Source organism: Ranitomeya variabilis, chromosome 5 (genome assembly GCF_051348905.1).
Source record: "Ranitomeya variabilis isolate aRanVar5 chromosome 5, aRanVar5.hap1, whole genome shotgun sequence".
Classification (NCBI taxonomy): domain Eukaryota; kingdom Metazoa; phylum Chordata; class Amphibia; order Anura; family Dendrobatidae; genus Ranitomeya; species Ranitomeya variabilis.
In genome coordinates, this window is record NC_135236.1 from 393,852,292 (window position 1) to 393,878,311 (window position 26,020).

Below are 26,020 nucleotides of genomic sequence, written 5' to 3' on the forward strand. Positions count from 1 at the left end.
CTCTGAATATCCATGTCTGCAGCTGAACTCAAAGCCACCCAGAGATTAAGGGGATGAGAGAAGCTGGACAGACTGCAGCAAAGGGAAAAAAAAAATTGCACTCAGGACTTCTCTTATCCCACTTCTGCGATGCATTAAACACTTTTTGGCCTGCTGTACTGTTATAATCCTTAGTGGCTGAGGATCACAGAACTGACTAGCTAATAGAACGAGCTCTAGGGAGGTGGTAACTGGACTGACCGCAATCCTGATCCTAACCGAACACACTAAAGGTAGCTGGTGAACGTGCCTGAATTCCTAGACGTCTCGACGCAGCCTGAGAAACTAGCTACCCCTAGAGAGAAAGAAAGTAAGACCTCACTAGCCTCAGAGAAATAACCCCAAAGATATAGAAAGCCCCCAACAAATAATAACGGTGAGGTAAGGCTAGTTTCACACTAGCGTCGGGAACAACCCGTCGCTGCGCGTCGGGCCGACGTTCCCGACGCTAGTGTGGTCTCCGCCGCACAACGGGGGCAGCGGATGCATATTTCCCACGCATCCGCTGCCCCATTGTGATGTGCGGGGAAGTGCGGGGAGGTGGGGGCGGAGTTCCGACTGCGCATGCGCGGTCGGAAAAAGCGGACCGTCGGGAGCAAAAAACGTTACATGTAACGTTTTTTTCTCCCGACGGACCGCTACCATACGCCCAAACGCCGCCAAACGCATTCACCGTTTGGAAATGCGTCGCAAATGCGTCGCAAATGCGTCGCTAATGTTACTCTATGACGAAACAACGTATCCAGCAAAAACTTTTGCTGGATGCGGCGTTTCGCAAAAACGACGCATTTGCGACGTATTGCAGTTAACGCTAGTGTGAAACTAGCCTAAGGCTACTTTCACACTAGCGTCGGGAACAACCCGTCGCTGCGCGTCGGGCCGACGTTCCCGACGCTAGTGTGGTCTCCGCCGCACAACGGGGGCAGCGGATGCATATTTCCCACGCATCCGCTGCCCCATTGTGATGTGCGGGGAAGTGCGGGGAGGTGGGGGCGGAGTTCCGACTGCGCATGCGCGGTCGGAAAAAGCGGACCGTCGGGAGCAAAAAACGTTACATGTAACGTTTTTTTCTCCCGACGGACCGCTACCATACGCCCAAACGCCGCCAAACGCATTCACCGTTTGGAAATGCGTCGCAAATGCGTCGCAAATGCGTCGCTAATGTTATTCTATGACGAAACAACGTATCCAGCAAAAACTTTTGCTGGATGCGGCGTTTCGCAAAAACGACGCATTTGCGACGTATTGCAGTTAACGCTAGTGTGAAACTAGCCTAAGGGGAAAATACAAACGTAGAAATGAAACAGATTCAGCAAAGGAGGCCCGCTAATACTAGATAGCAGAAGACAGATAGGAAACTGTGCGGTCAGTAGAAAATCCTATACAAAATATCCACGCTGAGAATTCAAGAACCCCCACACCAACTAACGGTGTGAGGGGAGAAACTCAGCCCCCTAGAGCTACCAGCAAGCGAGGAAATCACATATTAGCAAGCTGGACAAGGACAGATAATAAACCAAGAAACATATTGAACACTGATGATCAAAAAATGAACAAACAGAAACTTAGCTTCTCTTGGAGAGACTGATAACGAAGGTAAGTTCAAATAATATGCAAAACACGGCACTCTGCTGGATGGTGAGATATGGTGCTCAAGTAGGGTCTCCAAGTACGTCCCTCACTGGCGATCCAGTGCCACGCAGATCTGAGCTCCTCATCATGATCATGGGCCACAGACTCCATTAGCGGCTTAGTACGCCTAGAGCCCCTTCGTTTTTTCATTTATTGCATTGCTCCACAGTTTATCGTTATAAGGTGACTTTTCCTTCAACACGCTGTAACCAGCTTAACCAGATAAATTGGAAATTGTTCTGAAGAAGGTCCAGTGGGACCGAAAACGTTTAACTGTTGAAACTGTATCTGGGACGTGCAATAAAGTCAATTAACTTCATCTTACAACCGATTTGAGTGCCAAGTTTATTGTATACATTGATAACGAAGGTAGTCAGGAGAGATCAAAATAGCACTGAATACATTGACAGCAGGCAACAACTGAAAGTCCAGGTGAGCTAAATAGGAAACCAACCAGCAGATAACGAGACAGCTGATCCCAGCCACAGACCTGCAGAATGACAAAAAGAGCCACCAGAGGGAGCCCAAAGATAGCACTCACACAGTACCACTTGTGACCACAAGAGGGAGCCCAAAAACAGAGTTCACAACATGCCCCACTATGGCTGTTCCCTGTGGACCCTGCATCCACCACATTAACCCAGTGTGCCGTGATGGACACGTAACGTCCCTGGCCATGCCTACTGATCCATGCATCTGTTGTGAGGTGCACCTTTCTACTGACTGATTGCCTCAGTGCTTGGACAATGCGGTCTTTGACATGCTGGTGGAGGGCTGGGATGGCTTTTTTCGCAAAGAAGTGTCGACTGGGTAGGTCATAGCATGGTACTGTGTAGGCCATCAGGGCTTTGAAAGCTTCGCTTTCAACCAACCGGTAGGGCATCATCTCTAATGAGATTAGTCTAGCAATGTGGGCGCTCAAACCCTGTGTACGCGGTTGAGAGGATGAGTAGTTTCTTTTCCTAACGAGAGTCTCTTGTAGGGTGAGCTGGACTGGAGAGGTGCATATGGTGGAACTAGCGGTGGTGGTGGTGGTGGTGGACATGGCGGATTGAGAGAGGGTTGGTGATGCTATTCTTGATGTTGACCTACATACAGTGTTTCCTACCAAAGACCTTGTGATTCCCTGACTGCTTTAGCCTTGCGACGATACCTCCACATTTGATGCTGGTGGTGTCCTAACCGGTGGGCTTACAGTGAGGGAAGCAATGTAGCGTTGCTAACTACCTTCATTCTGAGCAGGTGCACCAACGGTACAGGATGTTGGTAGTTAGTCCAGGCTTGCAAGTGCATGCTGGTTAAATGTCTATGCATGCACGTTGTATTTAAATTTAGGGGATTCTTCCCTCTGCTAAAGGTCTTTGAGTATTTCTTACAGATAACTTTGCACTGATCATTCAAATCTTGGTTAAAAAATTGCCACACTCCACTCTTCCTACTATGCAATACCTTTTCAGGCATTGCACGCTGTGCTACTTTCACCAATGGCCACGTTGTCCTAAAACTGTTTTTTTTTGGTTGACAAACGTTTTTGGCCTGAGATGGGCCTGCCAGATGAAAGCTGTTGTGATGTTGATGGCTGCTGCAGATCATCCTCCTCCGCTTCTGAGCTTCTGTCAGCAGCACCCTCTTCCCCCAATGGCTGCCAATCTGGGTCAACAACTGGGTCATCTATCACCTCCTCTTCAATGTCATGTGCACCTTTCTCTGTGTCACCGTGTAAGCTGCTATAGCGTTCGGGCACCATAGTCTCATCAGGGTCAGTTTCTGGCTCAGTACACTGCGAGGGCAATGTAGTGATCTGAGTCAATGGAACAGCATAATAATCTAGCTGTGGCTGTGCATCAGTGCACTCCATGTCCGATTCATCTTGTAATGGGCTGTTAACAATTTCCCTTTCTAACCCAAGTACGGTATGTGCAAAGAGCTCCATGGAATAACCTGTTGTGTCGCCTGACGCATCCTTCACTGTTGGTTTGGGTGAAGGACACAAGAAAGCCCTTGTTCCTGACCGGGAGCATCCACTGACGACTCGCTGCTTTTAAATTTGGAACATTCTGAAGAGGAGGCGAAACAGCTAGAGGCTGAGTCAGCAAGGAAAGCCAAAACTTTTTCCTGCTGCTCCGGCTTTAAAAGCGGTTTTCCTACTCCTAGATAAGGGAGCCTTCGAGGCCTTGTGTAGCCAGACGATGACGCTGGCTCAACACCTCCAGCCTTAGCTGCTATTTTGCTTTTCCCACTACCACCAGATGCTCCACCACCACCACCACCATCATTACCAGCTGGCAACAACCGCCCACGGCCTCTTCCACCAGACTTCCTCATTTTTGGGAAAATGTAACCAAACTAACAACCGTTATATGGTACTGTAAAACAAGGTAGAAGGTGTATATAAACTTGTTGAGAATTTAATTCTCCCTTTTTTGGGGTGGAGACTGCACCACAACTCAGGCCCAGAGTATAACACAACACAATGTAAGTGGCAGCAAGTGGCTGGCTGATACACCACAAACTAAGAGGACTGAGGTATATCCACTTTGTGAGAATTTCAATCTCACTTTTTTTGGGGGACACAGAACCCAAACTCAGGCCCAGGCTCCCCTATTCTTGATTCAAAAACCTGACAAAACTTATAGGACTATTATAAATCTTAGAGGTCTCAATAGATTTTTGGTTAAGCATACTTTCAAAATGGAGTCCATCAACTCAACAATAAAAATGCTTTTTCACAACTGTTTCATGGTAGTAGTGGACTTAAAAGATGCCTATTATCATGCACCCATTCAGGCAGGTTTTCAAAAATACCTGAGAGTAGCGTTATTAATGGGGGGAATGATGAGACATTTTCAGTATAGAGCACTTCCCTTTGGCATAACTTTGGCCCCCAGAGTATTTACAAAAATAATCGCTGAGGTCATGGCACATTCGAGGGAATCAAATGTCCTTATAATCCCCTATTTAGATGATTTCCTAGTCATCGGAAATTCAGTACATCACTGCCTATCACAATTGGAAATAACTAAAACTAAATTGGAATGCCTAGGTTGGGTCATAAACTACGAAAAATCTAAGTTACAGCCCCTAAACATTCAGAAATTTTTGGTGTTAATGTTGGATTCAAAAACACAACAGTGTTTTCTCCCCATAGAGAAATTAGACCAAATTCAAAGTCATGTCTCAAAAGTGATTAAATCACCCTCTATGACGCTTCGACAAGCCATGTCCCTACTCGGGTCCCTTACGTCATGCATTCCAGCAGTTAAATGGGCTCAATTTCACACCAGATCCCTGCAAAGAGAAGTCTTGTTCCATGACAAAGTTTTGGGGAGCGCGTTAAATAAAAAATTAACGTTGGGATCAATAACATTAGAATCCCTTAGATGGTGGCTACATAAAGAAAATTTATCAGCGGGGGTTCCCTGGATAGTGAATATCACTCGGGTGACAACCACAGATGCTAGCTCTTCAGGGTGGGGAGCCTACATGGAGGACATGGTGGTCCAGGGGCAATGGGAACCCTTCACTACATCCTCATCCAATCAAAGGGAATTATTAGCGGTTTAATTAGCTGTTAAGAAATTCCTCATATATCTGCAGGGCCAGCACGTCAGAATCCTATCGGACAACTGAGTTGCAGGCACTTATATAAACCGTCAAGGGGGAACACGTTCCGAGGCCTTAATGCGGATCACGGATCGCCTATTTCAAATAGCAGAGACAAATTTTCGATCGTTGATGGCGCTCCACATCAAAGGGAAGGAAAATGTAACAGCAGACTTCCTCAGCCGCAACACACTAAAACAAGGAGAATGGTCTCTAAACAAGGACGTTTTCAATCATATCGTCTGCAGATGGGGTCAGCCAGTGGTGGATCTGTTTGCCACCAGAGGCAACAAAAAAGTGGAAAGTTTCTGCTCACTGAATCCCAGAGAGAATCCCCTGGCGGTGGATGCATTTTTAATAAAGTGGGATTTTCCGCTGGCCTATGCTTTTCCACCGTTGAACCTGTTACCTCTAGTGGTGAGGAAAATCAGGGAAGACTGAGCAAAAGTCATTCTTATTGCTCCTTTCTGGCCCAGAAGGACCTGGTTCGCCTGGCTCAGGACAATGTCGTTGTCGGCTCCCTGGGTGTTACCGGAGATGCCGGACTTGCTTTCTCAAGGACCGATCTGCCATCCACACGTGGCAGCACTCCATTTAACGGCTTGGAGTTTGAGCGGTCATTATTAGAACATAGAAGCTTCTCTCTAAAATTGGTAGACACACTCCTGAAGAGTAGAAAGCAGATAATAACGAGAATTTACTCCAGAACCTGGAGGAAGTTCTTGTCCAGTTCAGATTTTAATATGCAGGAAGGAGTGCCGATACATCAAATCTTAGAGTTTCTGCAGAGAGGGCTAGAATTAAATCTCTCTACCAGTACCTTTAAAAGTGCAGGTTTCAGCCCTGGGTGCCCTGTTTTCCTGCAATATTGCTAACAACTATTGGGTATCAAGATTCATTAAGGCAGCCCATAGAACTAGACCATTACATAAAGACAGGATGGTTCCGTGGGATCTAAATTTAGTTCTTTCATCTCTAACGAAGTCCCCCTTTGAACCTCTACAAGAAGCCTCAATAAAAATGTTGTCCCTCAAGACAGCTTTTCTAGTGGCCATAACATCAGCTCGCAGAATAGGGGACATCCAAGCGCTTTCCAGACACGGAATTCTTATCAGACAGAGTAATCCTTAGGCCAGACCCTGCGTACTTGCCGAAAGTAGCAACACGATTTCATAGATCACAAGAGAGAGTTCTACCATCATTTATACCTAATCCTTCTAATCCTAAAGAGGAAGAGCTTCATACACTAGACGTTAAAAGATGTCTTCTACAGTATATTTCAGTCACCAATGGTTGGAAAAGAGATAATGCACTATTTCTTTCCTTCCAAGGTCCTAGTAAAGGGAGTAGAGCATCGAAGCATACACTAGCTAGATGGATTAGGGAGGCTATCTCTCTCGCATACACAGCAGGTGGGGGTCCAGCTCCACAGAATCTGAAGGCACATTCCACCCGGGCCATGGTGTCATCTTGGGCGGAAAGGTCTGGAGCGTCACTAGATCAGATATGTAAGGCGTCCACATGGTCATCCCCTTCCACCTTTTTTAAACATTATCGGTTGGACTTGGGGTTCTCTTCTGATCTCACCTTCAGGCTAAGGGTACTTCAGGCTATAGTTCCTCCCTAAGATGGTTTACATCTCTGTAAAATCTCTCGTGGTGTCGTCATGGGAGTCCGAATAAAGCATTAAGCTACTCACCGGTAGCAGTTTTTTTTCGGAGGCCCATGACAGCACCCTTAGTTCCCTCCCTTTTCAAGTGGGGGTTGCACATCCTTTAAAGAAGTTTTCTTTTCCACCGGGTGATATCTGGATTAATAATTTATTAAAAATGTCATATTGTATATTATGCTTGTCACTAACCGCGGTAGTCCTCTCAGGCTCTGTAAAACAACTGATATGTGGGAGAGGTGCCGCCCTTTTGTATCTGTAGGTTTCCTGTTCCTAATGGGTGGATCCCCTCTCTCGTGGTGCCGTCATGGGCCTCCGAAAAAAACTGCTACCGGTGAGTAGCTTAATGCTTTTTGGTGGGAGACTGAACCCAAACTCAGGCCCAGTGTATTTTACAACGCAATGTGAGTGGCAGCAAGTGGCTGGCTGATACACGACAAACTAAGAGGACTGAGGTATATCCACTTTGTGAGAATTTGAATCTCACTTTTTTGGGGGGAGACTGAACCACAACTCAGGCCCAGTGTATTTTACAACGCAATGTGAGTGGCAGCAAGTGGCTGGCTGATACACGAGAAACTAAGAGGACTGAGGTATATCCACTTTGTAAGAATTTCAATCTCACTTTTTTTGGGGGGGAGACTGAACCCAAACTTAGGCCCAGTGTATTTTACAACACAATGTAAGTGGCAGAACGTGGCTGACTGATAAACGACAAACTAACAGAACTGACGTATATCCACTTTGTGACACTTTGAATCTCCCTTTTTTGGGGGGGAGACAGCACCACAACTCAGGCACAGTGTGTAACACAACACAATGTAAGTGGCAGAAAGTGGCTGGAAGATATCTGAAAAAATCCACGGACTGTAGTACAATTTCAATCTCCCTACAATGATCTCAGGACAAGTATGGCAGCAACAAAAAGGACTGCTGCACACAAAAGTGTGGACAAATAAACAAGATAACTGCAGAAAGGAGCAACAGGATTTTTGCTTTTAAAAAAGCAGTTGGTTTGCACAGCAGCGGTGCAAACAGCAATGCAGCTATCAGGGAGCCTTATAAGGCAGCCTAATAAGCTACAGAGCTGATGCACAAAGACATAGCCTCCACTGTCCCTGCAAAAAAAGGTGGTGTTGGACAGTGGAAATCGCTACAGCACAAGCGGTTTGGGGGTTAATCTTCCCTCCCTAACTATAGCCCTTCTTCTGACGAAGCTGCAGCAACCTCTCCCTATGCCAAGATCGGCAGAAGTAACGCGACTTTGGTGCGAAGATCGCCGACCCCATGGCCGATCCCCCACTGGGATCGGGTCGAGTTTCATGAATCCCGATTTTGCCGAAAGTCGGCGATTTTTGAATTTGTCCGATCCGTTTCGCTCAACCCTAGTCATATTACACATAAACTTAAAGCAGATGTGTTCAGGGTAGGGACGGGGTAAGACAATCCTCATCCTCACACATACATTATAAATACAGACACATGACACATACATACAAACTCTCTTCATCCACATTTATTCAGTGGCAGCAGTGTGGGGAGTCCTGATGGTGGAAATCAGCAGTAAGAGGCAGGGTTGTAACAGGAGACCCCCTGTCAGCCTTTCAATAATCCTGCACTCACTCACTCTTCTCGACTGCTAAGCTGCCTGTAACATTACAGGAAGTGGAGGATATGCAGCCACAAAGGTGAGAGTAGTAATCTCTCTCACCTCTCCCCATATCTGGCTGTATTCCCTGATAAACCTGGCCCCACTGACCTCCTTCTCCCCTTTTTCGTCTTATACTGCCACTAGGTGGCGCTGTGCAGTCCTCTGCACATAGATGGATCCTCTGCTCTGACTTGCCTGAAGGAAAGGACCAGCAGGGAGCGGGGAGGAGGAGTCGTGAGGTAATGACACAGCCACACCACTCACGGGTGCATCAGGCAAACGCTCCATGTCACATGGCTGCATGCGCTTAGTGCACAGACAGATAATAAAGTTTAATTAGTTGAACAAAAAAAATAGCTACAGAATGATTTAGGGCAGCGTACTTATGATCTGTGGCCCAGGCCCTGGATCTAAGTGCCTAGCAACACCTCGGGTCTGTATACATAAATGTGTATGTCAAAATTATGTTTTACAATGCTGATGGTTATGTGCAGTCATCCCCCAACACAGGAATGGGGCTTAGCTACACATCCAGCCTCATTGGCTTTGGTTTTAGAACTCTTTACTACTCATCCAGCAGCAACATTGCCGATTCTATAAATTAAAAAAAATTGTGGCTCAGCGATTAGCACTGTTGCTTTGCAGCGCTGGGGTTCTGGGTTCAGATCTCACCATGCACAACAGTCGCCTGGAGGTTGAAAGAAATGTTGAATGTGCATGTCTGATTTTGGACTGCTGATTGCATTTTTCTCCCTAAAATAATCCACTTGCTGATGTGTCAGCAGCTTTCTTATAGAGAACACAGGAGCTCTTGGCTGAATAAGCCTGTGTATGGGAGAAATGGCTATCGGCTGAACTATCGATGTTTGTCCGACAGCCATCTAATGTGTATGGCCATTCTTAGAATGCCACCAATCTGTATCAGTAAACATATTGTGACATTGAGGACTTGTGTACGGGTGGCATCTAATAAACATGTATTCAGGTCTGATATTTTTCCGCCGTTCTCACTTACCAGGTGCTGAAAATGCTCTTTGTAAACGGAATGAAACACCTTGTGCCGTGGAGCAAGCAGAAAGCGAGGCGAGCCGCACAGAGATCACAGTGTGAGGAACATTAAGCGACCAAAGCAGTCTAGAAACAAAAAAAAAGTAAGTTTGTCAACCTCTCGCAAAAGACGCTAAAAGTAACATCTTACTTTTAGATGGTAATTAAGAAAATGCATATACTTGCAAAGCAAATTCTGGTTGAGTAGACTAGCTGAGAAAAGCACAATGGCAGAAAGCACAGAACAAACTATTTATATTGCTGTCATTAGGGAGAAGTTACGGTCTTATAAATAGTTGAGAAAAGAATATGGTGTGAATTTTATGCGAGTATCAAAATTATAAAAAGGCCTGTAGAAATCACATGAAAGGTTTGTAAAAACATTCCACATCTCTACAAATAGGCACAATGCTTAGACAGTAACCATAAGGAGAAACGTTACCCTTTAGACCCCAGTCCAGAGCCTCTCACCTAGCCAAATCAGTTCTCATGCTTCGCACTGACGAGGGCCAACAGCCCGAAACACCGTGTCTGTGAATTGAGATACTGATTTGGCTTTTATCCTAAGTCATATTGCACGACTCGTTAGAGGGTTGATTGTGACTTGTAGGATCGCTACTTCCAACAGGTGGCGCTATAGAGTTAAGTCCTCTTTTTCTTAGAAGAGGCAATTTGCATAGACAGTAATTAGTAAGATAGTGTGTATTTAAGAAAAGAACATTATTCTGTGTGACCAAGAATAAACAACTTACCTCCCACAGACTAAGGGTACCGTTACACAAAACGATTTACCAACGATCACGACCAGCGATACGACCTGGCCGTGATCGTTGGTAAGTCGTTGTGTGGTCGCTGGAGAGCTGTCACACAGACAGCTCTCCAGCGACCAACGATGCCGAAGTCCCCGGGTAACCAGGGTAAACATCGGGTTACTAAGCGCAGGGCCGCGCTTAGTAACCCGATGTTTACCCTGGTTACCATCGTAAATGTAAAAAAAAACAACAGTACATACTCACATTCCGGTGTCCGTCAGGTCCCTCTCCGTCTGCTTCCCGCACTGACTGAGTGCCGGCCGTAAAGTGAAAGCAGAGCACAGCGGTGACGTCACCGCTGTGCCCTGCTTTCCGGCCGGCCGGCGCTCACAGTCAGTGCGGGAAGCAGACGGCGAGGGACCTGACGGACACCGGAATGTGAGTATGTACTGTTGTTTTTTTTTACATTTACGATGGTAACCAGGGTAAACATCGGGTTACTAAGCGCGGCCCTGCGCTTAGTAACCCGATGTTTACCCTGGTTACAAGCGAACGCATCGCTGGATCGGTGTCACACACACCGATCCAGCGATGACAGCGGGAGATCCAGCGACGAAATAAAGTTCCAAACGATCTGCTACGACGTACGATTCTCAGCGGGGTCCCTGATTGCTGCTGCGTGTCAGACACAGTGATATCGTATGGATATCGCTGGAACGTCATGGATCGTGCCGTCGTAGCGAGAAAAGTGCCACTGTGAGACGGTACCCTTACATATTCTACATCTCAATACATATATTCTTTAATGCTATTAATTCGTCTGTGACTTTACGCACCACTATATGTAGAAGGAAGGTATGTTCTCCAACCATTGTTTTCTGTGTGTGGCCACTGCCACTGTTGTGTCACAAGACTGCTGCAGCGAATCGGTGGTCAGTAATGTGACATCACTCACTGGGAAAAGCAATGCCAACATCGCTGGAATGACGCTGCTGTGAGAGGTGAGCATACATCGTTTTTATTTTCCATGGAGCCCAAAATTGTTTAACTTTGGGTTCTCCAACAGTAGACAACCCCTTTTAACTTGTTTTTCATCCCTATAAATGTATATACTAGATCGGTATGTTTGTACTAAGTCTATTCTTTCATCATTATTATATGTCTAAAATATACGATATTTATTTGTTATACATTTTAATAGAAAAAAACCCCACACTCCTTCTGTTTTCTTCCTTTATTTATTATTTAGAATTAAATTAATTAACTAGAACTAAATTTTATGTTTTATGTGATTTCTTGCCGAATCTGGATTCACACTGGTAGAAACGTGGAATCCGGGCAGTGGGCTGGCCACACACTGTTTGAATTTGGCAATCTGCAGTCATGTAGAGTGACTGCAGAAATGTATGGGGAGTCTGTAAATTCCCTTTCAGTTTGCTGATAGCACTGAATTATTCAGTTTCATTTCATAGGAAATAGCTAACAGAGGAGAACTAAAAGATTTCTGTAAACCAACACGACTATATTCCCTATTATCAGAAAATATATACTTTCCTTCCTTGTGCTTCCACTGCTCGTGAGAAATGTGAGACCAATGACGGGAAGAGGCAAAATTCTTTTATTTTCCAATAACTATGACCTAGCAGGCAACCTTCACGGTATGAAAGTCGTTCTGAATGCAGCTGTACAGAAGCAGCCACACAGCAAAACTATATAGAAAAGATGTGAAATTCATTTGCTGTTTTATGTGTTTTGATTAGTGTTGAGCATTCCGATACTGCAAGTATCGGGTATCGGCCGATACTTGCTGTATCGGAAATTCCGATACCGAGATCCGATATTTTTGTGATATCGGGTATCGGTATCGAAACAACATTAATGTAAAAATGTGTAAAAGAGAGAATTAAAATAAAAAATATTGCTATACTCACCTCTCCGACGCAGCCTGCACCTTACCGAGGGAAGCGGCAGCGTTCTTTGTTTAAAATTCGCGCTTTTCTTTCCTTTACGTGAGTCCCAATCACAGCAAGCCGTGACGTAATTTCAGGTCCTTCAGGATTTTAAAATTACGTTCCGGCGTTGTGATTGGTTGCGTCGCAGTCACATGGGAGACGCAACCAATCACAGCAAGCCGTGACGTAATTTCAGGTCCTTCAGGATTTTAAAATTACGTCCCGGCTTTGTGATTGGTTGCGTCGCAGTCACATGGGAGACGCAACCAATCACAAGCCGTGACGTCACGGGAGGCTGGACACGCGCGCATTTTAAAATGGGCGCGTGTCCAGCCTCCCGTGACGTCCCGGTTTGTGATTGGTTGCGCCGCGATCAACCAATCACAAGCCGGGAGGCTGGACACGCGCCCATTTTAAAATGCGCGCGTGTCCAGCCTCCCGGCTTGTGATTGGTTGACCGCGGTGCAACCAATCACAAGCCGGGACGTCACGGGAGGCTGGACACGCGCCCATTTTAAAAAGTGCGCGTGTCCAGCCTCCCGTGACGTCACGGCTTGTGATTGGTTAATGGCGGCCATGTTGCCGGGACGCGGACCAATCACAGCAAGCCGTGACGTAATTTCGTCACGGCTTGCTGTGATTGGTCCGCGTCCCGGCAACATGGCCGCCCTGACCAATCACAAGCCGGGACTTCACGTAACCAAGTAAAAGCGCGAATTTTAAACAAACAACGCTGCCGGTTCCCTCGCTGAGGTCCAGGCTGCGTCGGAGGGTGAGTATAGCGATATTTTTTATTTTAATTCTTTCTTTTACACATTTATATGGATCCCAGGGCCTGAAGGAGAGTTTCCTCTCCTTCAGACCCTGGGAACCATCAGGAATACCGTCCGATACTTGAGTCCCATTGACTTGTATTGGTATCGGGTATCGGTATCGGATTGGATCCGATACTTTGCCGGTATCGGCCGATACTTTCCGATACCGATACTTTCAAGTATCGGACAGTATCGCTCAACACTAGTTTTGATGCATGACGATATCACAAAATGTACCGAGCTAGAACAGCAATCTGAACAATTGTGAATGCATTTACTTCCTCTGCTGAAGATAGTGATAGATATTCAACACAAAATATGGTACATTACCTAAAATATTTTGCAAAATCTTAGATTTGAGAATAGGTTTTTTGATATTTAACAAAATAAAAAGTGGTGTGATCACATTAATGATTAGCATTAATCCAGTGTGTGATATATAATTCATAGAGTAATATGTCCTGTGCCCAGTACCCTGGGACTCATTGGAATATTACAGTATCCTGTGACATAAATTATGTTGGGTATATGATTTTAATATTGGATTGTTGTGTACACTGACGAGCAAAAGGGTAACAATGTTTTGACCTTTTGACTTTCAGGCTCCATATCTCACCATCCACTACTGCTTCGAATGTGAGACTAACATCATTTTATATGGTATAAAATGCCCATAAGAATTCAGGAAAGATATATATCTTTGTACTGTGTTAGCCAGTAGATAGAAAAATATTTAGAATTGAGAGTCCTCAGTGGTTGATACATTTTAATGGCTAACTGAAAAGATGGTAACAAATTGCAAGCTTTCAGGTCTCTTCATCAGTCATAGACTAATACAAATTCTGAAGAATCACATATTTATCCACAACACTGCATAGAAATAATGTCATAGATAAAACAGGTGACGTGAAGCAGAACTACCATAATGGGAGAGTGATAAACAGTTATGTCCATAAATATTGGAACAGTTCATAGATAAGGAGTGTGAATGTTTTATTGTCCTCTGATTGAGGTCTGGTTCTGTGTTGTGTGATGCCCCCCAAGGTCTGAGGAGCAAATTCCTTAATTGATGTAAAAAGACATAAATCCATGTGACACATTCATTCCTGCACTGAGAGTGTCAAAGGTTGTCATAAGCTTATACTCCCAGACCTTTCTGTCTCTCTGAGATTTGAAATTACCATTTAATGCAAGTAATTTCATGTCCATGGTGCTGTGATCTAGGATACAAAAATGTTTTCCCACAGGTAGATCAATTTTTTTTTCTCTTATTTTGTGGCTATGAGAGTTCAACCTTGTTCGCAGTCATTTTTGTCCTACTAAGGCCCTAGATAAAACTGAACTCTGCAGTGATATGGAACATTTTTTCAGGAGACTGCACCTGAGGGAATATTTCAATGATATTTCTCTGGCCCAGATGTCACCTCTCTGCTCTCCAAAATCCCAGAGTGTCTATCAGCCATATCCTCCTTCTCCTCTCGCTTCCTCAAGCTCAATGTGGACAAATCTGAACTCATTATCTTTCCTCCATCACGCATATCTTCCCTACCTGATCTATCTATCAAAATAAATGAAATCACACTTTCCCCTGTCCCCAAAATCAGCTGCCTCAGAGTAAAGGCCCCGTCACACACAGCGACGCTGCAGCGATACAGACAACGATGCTGATCGCTGCAGCGTCGCTGTTTTGTCGCTGTGTGGTCGCTGGAGAGCTGTCACACAGACCGCTCTCCAGCGACCAACGATGCCGAGGTCCCCGGGTAACCAGGGTAAACATCGGGTTACTAAGCGCAGGGCCGCGCTTAGTAACCCGATGTTTACCCTGGTTACCAGTGAAGACATCGCTGAATCCGTGTCACACACACCGATTCAGCGATGTCAGCGGGACCTCAGCGACCAAAAAAAGGTCCAGGCCATTCCGACACGACCAGCGATCTCACAGCAGGGGCCTGGTCGCTGGTACGTGTCACACATAGCGAGATCGCTACTGAGGTCGCTGTTGTGTCACAAAACTTGTGACTCAGCAGCGATCTCGCTATGTGAGACGGGGCCTTATCTCTTGACTCTGCCCTGTCCTTCAAACTGCACATCCAAGCTCTCGCCACCTCCTGTCGCCTCCAGCTCAAAAATATTTCCAGAATCTGTCCTTTCCTCAACCCACACTCTACCAAAATGCTCGTGCATGCCCTAATCATCTCCCGCCTCGACTACTGCAACATACTCCTCTGTGGCCTACCTTCTAACACTCTCGCACCCCTCCAGTCCATTCTTAACTCTGCTGCCCGACTAATTAATCTCTCTCCTCGTTACACTCCTGCTTCCCCTCTTTGCAAATCCCTTCACTGGCTCCCAATTTCCCAGCGTATCCAGTTTAAATTACTAACACTGACCTACAAAGCCATCCATAATCTTTCTCCTCCGTATATTTCCACACTGATCTCTCAATATCTTCCCTCACGTAATCTTCGGTCCTCCCAAGACCTCCTCCTCTCCTCCATGCTTATTCGCTCCTCACCCAATTGCCTCCAAGACTTCTCCCGAATATCACCCATCCTCTGGAATTCAGTTCCCCAACACATCCGGTTATCCACTACTTTTGGATCCTTCAAAAGAAACCTGAAAACCCACCTCTTCAAAGAAGCTTACAGTCTGTAATGACCACATGGCCACCTCAACACCATCGGAGCTACTGCAACCCTCGACCTACTGTCTCCTTCCCCATAATCCTGTAGAATGTAAGCCCGCAAGGGCAGGGTCCTCTCCCCTCTGTACCAGTCTGTCATGGTTAGTTTGTTTACTGCAAGTGATATTTGTATTTTGATGTAACCCCTTCTCATGTACAGCACCATGGAATTAATGGTGCTATATAAATAAATAATAATAATAATAATAAAAATGATACGGAAGAATCAGAAAGCACTCGGACTGAAGGAAAAGGGATCCTAACAACCAAGAAGAGGTCAGACTGGACACCTTCACGTGGACGCAACCCCCATTTGGATAAATATATAGACTCCTTCAGACATTTGATAAAATCCACCATCATAGACACTAACAGGAGACAAGCATCCAACATCAGCGCCCAGGAGAGAAAGGCCATACGGTCTTTGAAAACCAACAAAGAAATCATCATTAAACCTGCTGACAAGGGTGGTGCAATAGTCATGATTAACACATCAAACTATATGAAGGAAGCAAACAGGCAACTTATGGACACATGCTACTACAAAAAATTGGAGTCAGATCCTACTCAGGACCATTACACGGAACAAAACAAGTTAGTAACTTGTCTGCCTGATGAATCCACAAGAGCCAATGACCTGATACCAGAAAGTCCAAGAATAGGGACATTCTACATGCTTCCCAAAATCCACAAATCTGGAAATCCAGGAAGACCAATTATTTCATGTGTGGGCACCCTTACTGAGCAGACATCTGGATGGGTAGAGGCTATTCTTAAACCACTGGTAAAGGATACAGCCAGCTACATTCAGGACACAACTGACCTATTGAATAAACTATCAGCAATAAGTCCACTACCAGAAGGAACCATCCTGGCCACCATGGATGTGGAATCTTTGTACTCTAATATGCCACAACAGGATGGATTAAATGCCTGCAAATTCTTCAAGGAAAACACAGTGACTGATGCTGATTCTGTGGTGAAACTTATAAAATTCATCCTCACCTGCAATTACTTTGAATTTGACAATAAGATATATCTACAGGAGACTGGCACAGCAATGGGAAGTAAAATGGCTCAAATCTTTTCATGGCCAAGCTTGAAAGCGACTTTTTGTCCTCATGTCCTATCAGGTCTCTGGCCTATTACCACTACAGTGACGATATTTTAATCATCTAGACGGAGTCTGAGCCACAGTTAAAGACGTTCCATGAACAGTTTAATACATTTCATCCTACCATCAACTTAACACTCAACTACTCCTGTACTGAAATTAACTTTTTGGACACCATCATTAAGCTGCAGAACAATCAAATAGAAACATCCCTGTATCAGAAGCCAATCGACCGCCCAACATACCTTAAATGGGACAGTTTCCATCCAAAACATATAAAAAACTCTATTGTCTACAGCCAAGCCATCAGATACAATCGTATTTGTTCCAACCCCATGGATAGGGATGAACACCTTGGTCGTCTCAGAAAGACCTTTTTGAATCTGGGCTACCATCCAAGAACTATTCAAAACCAAATTACAAGAGCAACTAGAATATCAAGGAATCATCTCCTACATTACAAAACTAAAGAAGAAAATAACTGGGTGCCTCTAGTAGTCTCCTACAATCCAAATCTCGAGGTGCTAAGGGGAGCTGCACAAAAATTACAACCTTTACTACATATCCAAGAAGTATCGTTTCTCCTTGCGGAGATCGACGTGCTAAGCATGCCGAGATGAGGAGACTTAAAGCTGCAATGCTCCTCTGGGTAATATGCTAATCCTACAAGTCAATGTTGACCCTTAAACGAGCCTTGTCACATGACTTAGGATAATAGCCAAACCAGAATCTCAATTTGCAGACACTGTGTTTCGGGGTACTGCCTCTCGTCAGTGCAAAGCGGAGAACTGGTTTGGCTGTGCGAGAGGCGTCAGACCATTATCCAAGAAGTATCCTAAGTCATGTGACAAGGCTCGTTAAAGGGTCAACATTGACTTGTAGGATTGCTACCTTCCAATAGGTGGCACTAGAGTTCTAGCTCTCTTCCTCTCTGAAGAGACAATTTGCATAATTAGCATATTACCCAGAGGAGCATTGCGGCTTTAAGTCTCCTCATCTAGGCATGCTTAACTTGTTGATCTCCGCAAGGAGAAACAATACTTCTTGGAAAATGGTCTGACGCCTCTCGCACAGCCAAACCAGATCTCCGCTTTGCACTGACGAGGGGCAGTACCCCGAAACACAGTGTTTGCAAAGTGAGATTCTGGTTTGGCTATTATCCTAAGCCATGTGACAAGGCTAGTTAAAGGGTTAACATTGACTTGTAGGATTGCTATCTTCCAATAGGTGGCACTAGAGTTCTAGCTCTCTTCCTCTCTGAAGAGACAATTTGCATAATTAACCTTTACTACAAAAAGATACCTGCTTACAATCCATTTTTCCAGAGCCCCCACTACTGTGTTTTAGGTAGCTCCCAAATCTAAGAAGCATCATTGTCAGAAGCTCCCTGTCCTCTCCATCAGCTAAAGGAACCTTTCCTTGCAACCAGAAAAAATGTAAAACCTGTCCATTTATAATGACCATGGACAAAATAAAGATCCCCAATTCACATCAGAACTACAAGATACCAGGTACTTTCAGCAGCATCACATCTAATGTGGTGTACCTAATTATTTGTACCAAATGTCCAACTGGGGGTCTGTATGTGGGGGAGACAGGGCAAAAACTGAGAACAAGGATGAACTCTCACCGCCACACAATAAGAGAAAAAAGAATGGATCTACCTGTGTCCAAACATTTTTGTATCCCAGATCACAGCACCATGGCAATGAGATTACTTGTATTTAAAGGTAATTTCAAATCTCAGAGAGACAGAAGGGTCTGGGAATATAGGCTTATGATGACCTTTGACACACTCAGTGCAGGAATGAAAGTGTGACATGGATTTATGTATTTTACACCAATTAAGGAATTTGCTCCTCAGACCTTGTGGGGGCATCATATCATAGAACCAGACCCCAATCAGAGGATAATAAAACATTGACACTCCTTATCTATGAACTGTTCCAATATTTATAATGGTAATAATGGTAGTTCTGCTTCACGTCACCTGTCTTATCTATGACATTATTTCTGTGCTGTGTTGTGTATAAATATGTGATTCTTCTGAATTTGTATTAGTCTATGCCTGATGAAGAGATCTGAATAGTCTTGAAAGCTTGCAATTTGTTACCATCTTTTCAGTTAGCCATTAGAAGGTATCAACCACTCTCTATTGTAAAAAAAAATTCAGAAGAATTCAAGCAATGTTGAAAGTCAAAGCTGGATGTACAACATATTGATAAAATAATAAAAATTAAAATTTTGATTTTTATAGCAAAACAGTAACAATGCAGTAAAATGACAAGAATCTGCATAACTAATCATATGCTTAATAGTTGCAAGTCAAATTTATGTATGAGATAGCCAAGACAATTGTCTATAAAATGATGGTTGTCTCGTTCGAAGCTGGAGTGGATGGTGAGATATGGAGCCTGAAAGTAAAAAGTTCTCAACATTGTTACGCTTTTGCTCGTCAGTGTATGTTTACTTCTTTTTAATATATTTTTTCATTATTGGAGCTGATGAAACAAAAGTCAAATCCACTCCACAAAGCTTCAAAGCTAGTGTAGCACCTGTTCTTTATAATTTAAATATTGAAGGCAGAAATTATTTTCTTTATATGCCATAATGGGGAATGATGCTTTGATTACCGAATTGTAACGTCTCACCTCACTTAAAGGGACTCAATTTGAACAGTGATTCTGTGCTGACAAAGTGCTGCAGCTTGGTGCTTCTTGGCATGGCCAATCATATAAATACACCTTCCCAGCTGCTTGTTTCCCTCAGGCTGTGTGCACACGTAGCAGATTTTTTGCGGTTTTTTTGCGGTTTTTCACTATAAAAACGCTATAAAACCGCGAAAAAAACGCTAACATTAAGCATCCTATGTAACAGAATGCAATCCACATTTTTTGTGCACATGCTGCATTTTTTTCCTGAGCGGAATCGCAATCCAGAAAAAAACGCAGCATGTTCATTAAAATTGCGGAATCGCAGCGATTCTGCACACATAGGAGTGCATTGATCTGCTTACTTCCCGCATGGGGCTGTGCACACCATGCGGGAAGTAAGCAGATCAAGTGCGGTTGGTACCCAGGGTGGAGGAGAGGAGACTCTCCTCCACGGACTGGGCACCATATAAGTGGTAAAAAAAAAATGAAAATAAAAAATAGCGATATACTCACATTCTGGCGGCCCGACCTTCTCAGCGGCTTCCGTGGTGTGTGTGAAGGACCTGCGATGACGTCGCGGTCACGTGACCGCTACGTCAATGGAAGGTCCTGAACACACAGCATTAGGAACGGAAGCCGCTGAGGTGAGTATAACCTTTTTTTCTATTTTTTTTATTATTTTTAACATTCTATCTTTTACTATAGATGCTGCATAGGCAGCATCTATAGTAAAAAGTTGGTCACACTTGTCAAACACTGTGTTTGACAAGTGTGACCAATCTGTCAAACAGTTTTCCAAGCGATGCTACAGATCGCTTGGAAAATGCTAGCATTCTGAAAGCTAATTATGCTTGCAAAACGCTAGTTTTCTGCGGGTATATGCATGCAAATTCTGCATGCGATATACCCGCGGCAGGAGGCGCAGAATTGCCGCGGATATTTCCGCGGCAATTCTGCTACGTGTGAACTCAGCCTCAATCTCCCCCCCTTCTTTGATTGACAGCTCTGGCTTTATAGATCCTGAGAAGGGAGGAGATAGATGGAATCTAAGCAGATGGGAAGGTGTATTTAAAGCATTGGCCATGCCATGGTGCACTGAGTGCCTGTACTTGGTTTGAATAGTCATTCTGTGCTGACAGAGTCTCTTTAAGACATCTATAATTGATAGTCTTTGCAATAACTACTTCAATTAATAGGTCTCAGGAAATGCTTTGGTTTTTACCCTCTCAACCCTGTTTGTTTTGAAGGTCCCTGGATTGTGTCCACAGAGAAGCCGCTGTAGCAATTTGCAGTAGACTAGTCATACAGCCATGTCAGGACCTTAGTCTCCAGAACAAAGCGTATAATCAGCAGGGAGGGACGCAGTAAAGTGGATAGCTTAGATCAGAACCAGGTGAAGGACTTTGGTGGCAGAATCATTAGGCAAGCAAAAGTTTATTTATTATGCTTTACTTATATAGTTCCATCATATTCTTCCTTTACATACATTATCATTGCTGTCCCCATTGGGGCACACAATCTAAACTCCCTATCAGTATGTCTTTGGAAGGTAGGAGAAAACTGGAGAAAACCCACGCAATCACGGGAAGAATATACAAACTCCTTGCAGATGTTGTCCTTGGTGGAATTTTTACCCAGGACTACAGCGCTACAAAGCAACTGTAACAACTCTGCTGGCATCACGGCATGGCCTCGCATCTCTCACACTCTTCCCACTGCTCCAGGTCATGTTGTGGTTTCTGTTTCTTGCCAGCACCATGTTCTATGTCTCTGCTCTCTGCATACTTCATGGCTGTGTGTATAGGGGGGCGGCGCCTGAACTCTCTGGATCTTATAGGAATCAGATGCATCTGTCTAATCTGTTCCTGACCAATTGCCAGGAGGCCTCCAGTATTTAGTGCAGTTCCACCCAGTGGACTGGGCCTGTGCAATGTGTTAGCTCAGTTTGTGTTTAGCTGCTGAGTTTGCCAGGCCTTGTTCTGAGTTGCTCCCTCTCTGGAGGCTTTTCTCTGTGCTATTGCCTTGGTCTTGTTGTCCGCCCTCCAGGAGGCAGAATATCCTGGTCCCTGTGTCTTTGTCCTTGTTTCTTGTCTTGTTCCATTTCCTTGTCTGAACTTAGTCTTATCTCGGTCTCCTTGTCTGTGGCTTCCTTCCCTGCTGTGTCTTTCCTCGTGTTCTCAGTCTGCTTACACTCCACACTCTTGCGGCTCTGCCTGCTCTGTACCTTTGTGGCTTTACCTCTGCTCCGTACTCCTGCGGTTCAGCTCCTTTCTACTCTGCTTATCTTCTGCTGCTGCAGTTATCCCTTGCTGCAGAGCATGATGGACTTTCTCCCTATTCATATGAGCAACCTGAAAAATTCATTCCACCAAGGGTGGTTCAGATTAAGGAGACTTCTGAGCCAATCATAGTCTCAAATGCTCTCTTCAAGCAACTTCTGGCCTATGAGGAAAAGCACAACCCAGCAGACCCGCCTAGGTTCTATGGGAATCCAGAAGAATGCCAAAGCTTCCTGGAACAGTGCTTGCACTACATCCTGCAGAATGCAGCTTGTTTTCCCTCTGACCGGATTAAGGTGGGCTACATCATGTCCTACCTAGCAGGAGATGCTTTATTATGGATTTGTCCCTTCTGGGAAGCAGGGCATCCTATCGTCATGAGTCTTGGGGCCTTCCTGGTGGCCTTCCGTAAAGTCTTTGACAAGCCTCGTCCTGCTGCTCCTGTGAAGTCTTCCCCATCTAGATCCAAGAGGCGCTCCAGACGGGCGAAACCCATGAAGAAACCTCCACGTCAAGCCATGACCGTCTGTGACCCTCCAGTTCCTCTACCCGTTAAAGCAGCTTCTCAAATAGAACCCAAAAAGACTGTCAAGAGTGGACTGGCAAAGCACCAGTCTAAGACCAGTCATAAGAAGGGCTTACTATGTTGCTTCTGTTGTGAGGAACACCTGGATAGCCTTTGTCCAGGGGTTCTAAAGCTCCTAAACCTTGGGCCAGTAGGAGAGACTGCCCTTGGTGAGAATAACTCCCTTCCACTAAACTCTGTGTCTGTTCCAGTGCCTTGTGGGAGCTTCGGTCCTGCAGATGTGTTCAAGCTGCAAACCAGACGGAGTCCAAGTGTGGTTCCTGTTCCACTGCTCCAGAATCCTGTGAAGGTGTTTGGTGATTGCCGAGTCCTACTTATGAACAGTCCAGTGTCAAAGGGACAGCTACAGCTCCAAATTGGAGCATTATATGTAAAGAAATTTGTCTTTCACTTGCTGACCAGTTTGCCCATTGGTCATTCTGAGTCGGGTACTCTACTGTCCAGTCCGGTCCGAAGACCCAGCATGGTGCTGCATTTTGAACTACCTAGTCTCCAGAGGTCTCTAGTTCCTATAATGCAAGGTCAGTCTACAGTGCTAACATCCTCTCCATCTGATTTGCTGGCTATTGAATCATGGTGTGCTGACCTCACTGAAGTAAAGGAAGCAGTGGTGTCCTCTCCGCACACCTCCAGTGTTAACACCAGTGACCAGTTCTCAGGAACATCCCTGTCACTTAAAAGTTTTTCTCTGAACTATGGGCAGAAGATGCTTCCTGTAAAGATGCCTTTAGACTCCATGTGGCAGGTGGATGAAGAAGTTGAAGCAGAAGCTCTTGTATCTCTGTTCTTCACCAATCCGGAGGAAGAGATGGTCCAGTTTTGTCAGAGTAACAGGCTGGTGGGGCTTCCTGAATGTATGCCTTCTGCTTCCAAGTGGCTACTTGACATTAAGACAGAGACTTACTCATCCTCTAATCTAGAAGAGGAGGTCCAGTTGTTTCAGGGTTCCAGGCTGAAAATGTTTCCTGTTTGTATGCCTCCAGTTTCCATCTGGCTATCTGGTGAAGTTCCCAAGACTGAAGTGTTCTCATCTCTGCTTTCCACCAGTCTAAAGGAGGAGGTTCAATTTTCTTGTGATGATGGGCTTAAGTTGGATCCAGTGAAGGTGTCTTCAGTGTCCAAAGAATCCGATTATGTTGTAGTCAAATCAGAAGCTTCCAAGTCCCTGCTTTCAGTTAACCAGGTGAAAGACGTCCTGTCCCTTGCATCTTCTGTGTGGGAAGCTGATCTTACTGGACTCAAAGAGACTGGGCAACCTGAGATCTCTAATGTCTCATCTACCTCATTCTACCAGAGGAATGTTGTGATGGCTCTGACTATGTGTGCTCCTATCCTTCTTCTACAAGTTATTCTGGCGGGCTTGAAGAAGAGGGGCCGTAAAGGGGGGGGTACTGTAACAACTCTGCTGGCATCACGGCATGGCCTCGCATCTCTCACACTCTTACCCACTGCTCCAGGTCATGATGTGGTTTCTGTTTCATGCCAGCTCCATGTTCTGTGTCTCTGCTCTCTGCATGCTTCATGGCTGTGTGTATAGGGGGGCGGCGCCTAAACTCTCTGGATATTATAGGAATCAGGTGCATCTGTCTAATCTGTTCCTGACCAATTGCCAGGAGGCCTCCTGTATTTAGTGCAGTTCCACCCAGTGGACTGGGCCTGTGCAATGTGTTAGCTCAGTTTGTGTTTAGCTGCTGAGTTTGCCAGGCCTTGGTCTGAGTTACTCCCTCTCTGGAGGCTTTTCTCTGTGCTATTGCCTTGGTCTTGTTGTCCGCCCTCCAGGAGGCAGATTATCCTGGTCCCTGTGTCTTTGTCTTGTTTCTTGTCTTGTTCCATTTCCTTGTCTGAACTTAGTCTTATCTCGGTCTCCTTGTCTGTGGCTTCCTTCCCTGCTGTGTCTTTCCTCGTGTTCTCAGTCTGCTTACACTCCACACTCTTGGGGCTCTGCCTGCTCTGTACCTTTGTGGCTTTACCTCTGCTCTGCACTCCTGCAGTTCAGCTCCTTTCTACTCTGCTTATCTTCTGCTGCTGCAGTTATCCCTTGCTGCAGCTCCTCTCCACATTCCTTGTGGCTCCGCTCTGCTGCAGAAACCTCCCGCTACAGCTCCTCTCCGTATTCCTTGCGGTTCTGCTCTGCTTAGCTTTTGTGGCTACACTATCTCTTGCTGCTCCACCATTCCTATCCGCAGCTTTGCGGGTCTCTTCCTGTGTGAACAGGTCCCAACCTGTTCCTTCATTTTACTCATTCCTTTCTGCTTGTTTCCTTTCCTGCACCTCCTGTGTGAACAGGTCCCTACCTGTTCCTTCATATTTCATATCCGTTCCTGCACCTCCTGTGTGAACAGGTCCCTACCTGTTCCTCCACACTACATATCCGTACCTGCACCTCCAGTGTGAACAGGTCCCTACCTGTTCCTTCATAAACCACATCAACCAGTCCTGTGTTCCTGCCGTCCTAGCCAGTCCTGTGTTTCCTGCCTTCTCTGCCAGTCCTGTGTTTCTGCCAGCCCTGTGTTCTCTGATGTGTCTCTGCCAGCCCTGTGTTCTCTGCCGTGTCTCTGCCAGCCCTGTGTTCTCTGCCGTGTCTCTGCCAGCCCTGTGTCTCAGCTGTGCCAGCCTACTCATCTGAGTTTCAGCCTTGCTCTTCTGCCAGTCCTGCCTGATGCCCGCACCAATCCTGGTGTTCTTGTCTCCCAAGTGGGATCAGCAGCCACAGCCAGACACCACCCTGGAGTAGCACTTGGCAGCTGCCTGCTGCACAAGCCTGACCTCACCATCAGAGGCTCCAGTGAAAACCCAGGCAGCTGTCATAGTCACGCCCTTTCCAGGGTAGTCTGGTTTGTGACACAGTGTGGCCACAAACCCCCCGAGCTCACGCCCACCAGTCAGGGCATGAGCATGACAGCAACACTGCGAACCACTGAACCACCGTTCTGCTAAATCAGTCCAGGATCAACAACAAATAGCAATCAGAAAGAAGGGGTAATGGATACAAGCAGGGACAGGTCAGGAAATTGATATTGAGGACCAAAGTCATTAGGAAAACATAAAAATGCTAGGGACTAAGTGAAGAGGTGAGATTTTAATAGGACATAAAGCACATTGATTGGTCTATGAATTCTGTTTGCAGTTGGTTTGCTGACTAGCCCTTGCCAGTGCCACCAAGATAGAGCAGTGGCACCTGACAATGGAGTCAGATGGCACATGAGTGAGCTATGTGAGCATGTCACAAAAGTGAACCCGCAGAGGCGCTGGGATAGGCGCAAAACGGCTGCTGTCCTCTTTAATTTCCCCACTCCCCCTGCATGTAAAAGGATTGTCCCACCACATGGAATAAAGGACATTAACTTTTTAAGAAGCAATGGTGAGTGCTGTTTCTTTTTTCAATATAAAAGTGAAATTACTTACTTATTGTAGAATGCAGGAATTTCAGAGCTGTTGAAGTCCTTTACACCTAAAAATTGGATTGAGGAGTGGTTGATTTCAAGAGCCTGTAATAACAATTAAAAATATGGTACTTAATTGTTCCACATACATAACTTACCTG

General features: G+C 45.3%; 1 protein-coding gene across 1 annotated transcript in view; it reads right to left on the bottom strand.

Moving 5' to 3' along the window:
- LOC143775029 (uncharacterized) overlaps positions 1–26,020 on the bottom strand; it is a 249,311-nt gene that overhangs the window by 197,421 nt on the left and 25,870 nt on the right. The window contains exons 6-7 of the mRNA XM_077262853.1: positions 25,882–25,964; positions 9,610–9,728 (exon numbers count right to left, since the gene is read on the bottom strand). Of these exons, the coding sequence (XP_077118968.1) occupies positions 9,610–9,728; positions 25,882–25,964 (202 nt within the window). The remainder of the gene's footprint in view (positions 1–9,609; positions 9,729–25,881; positions 25,965–26,020) is intronic.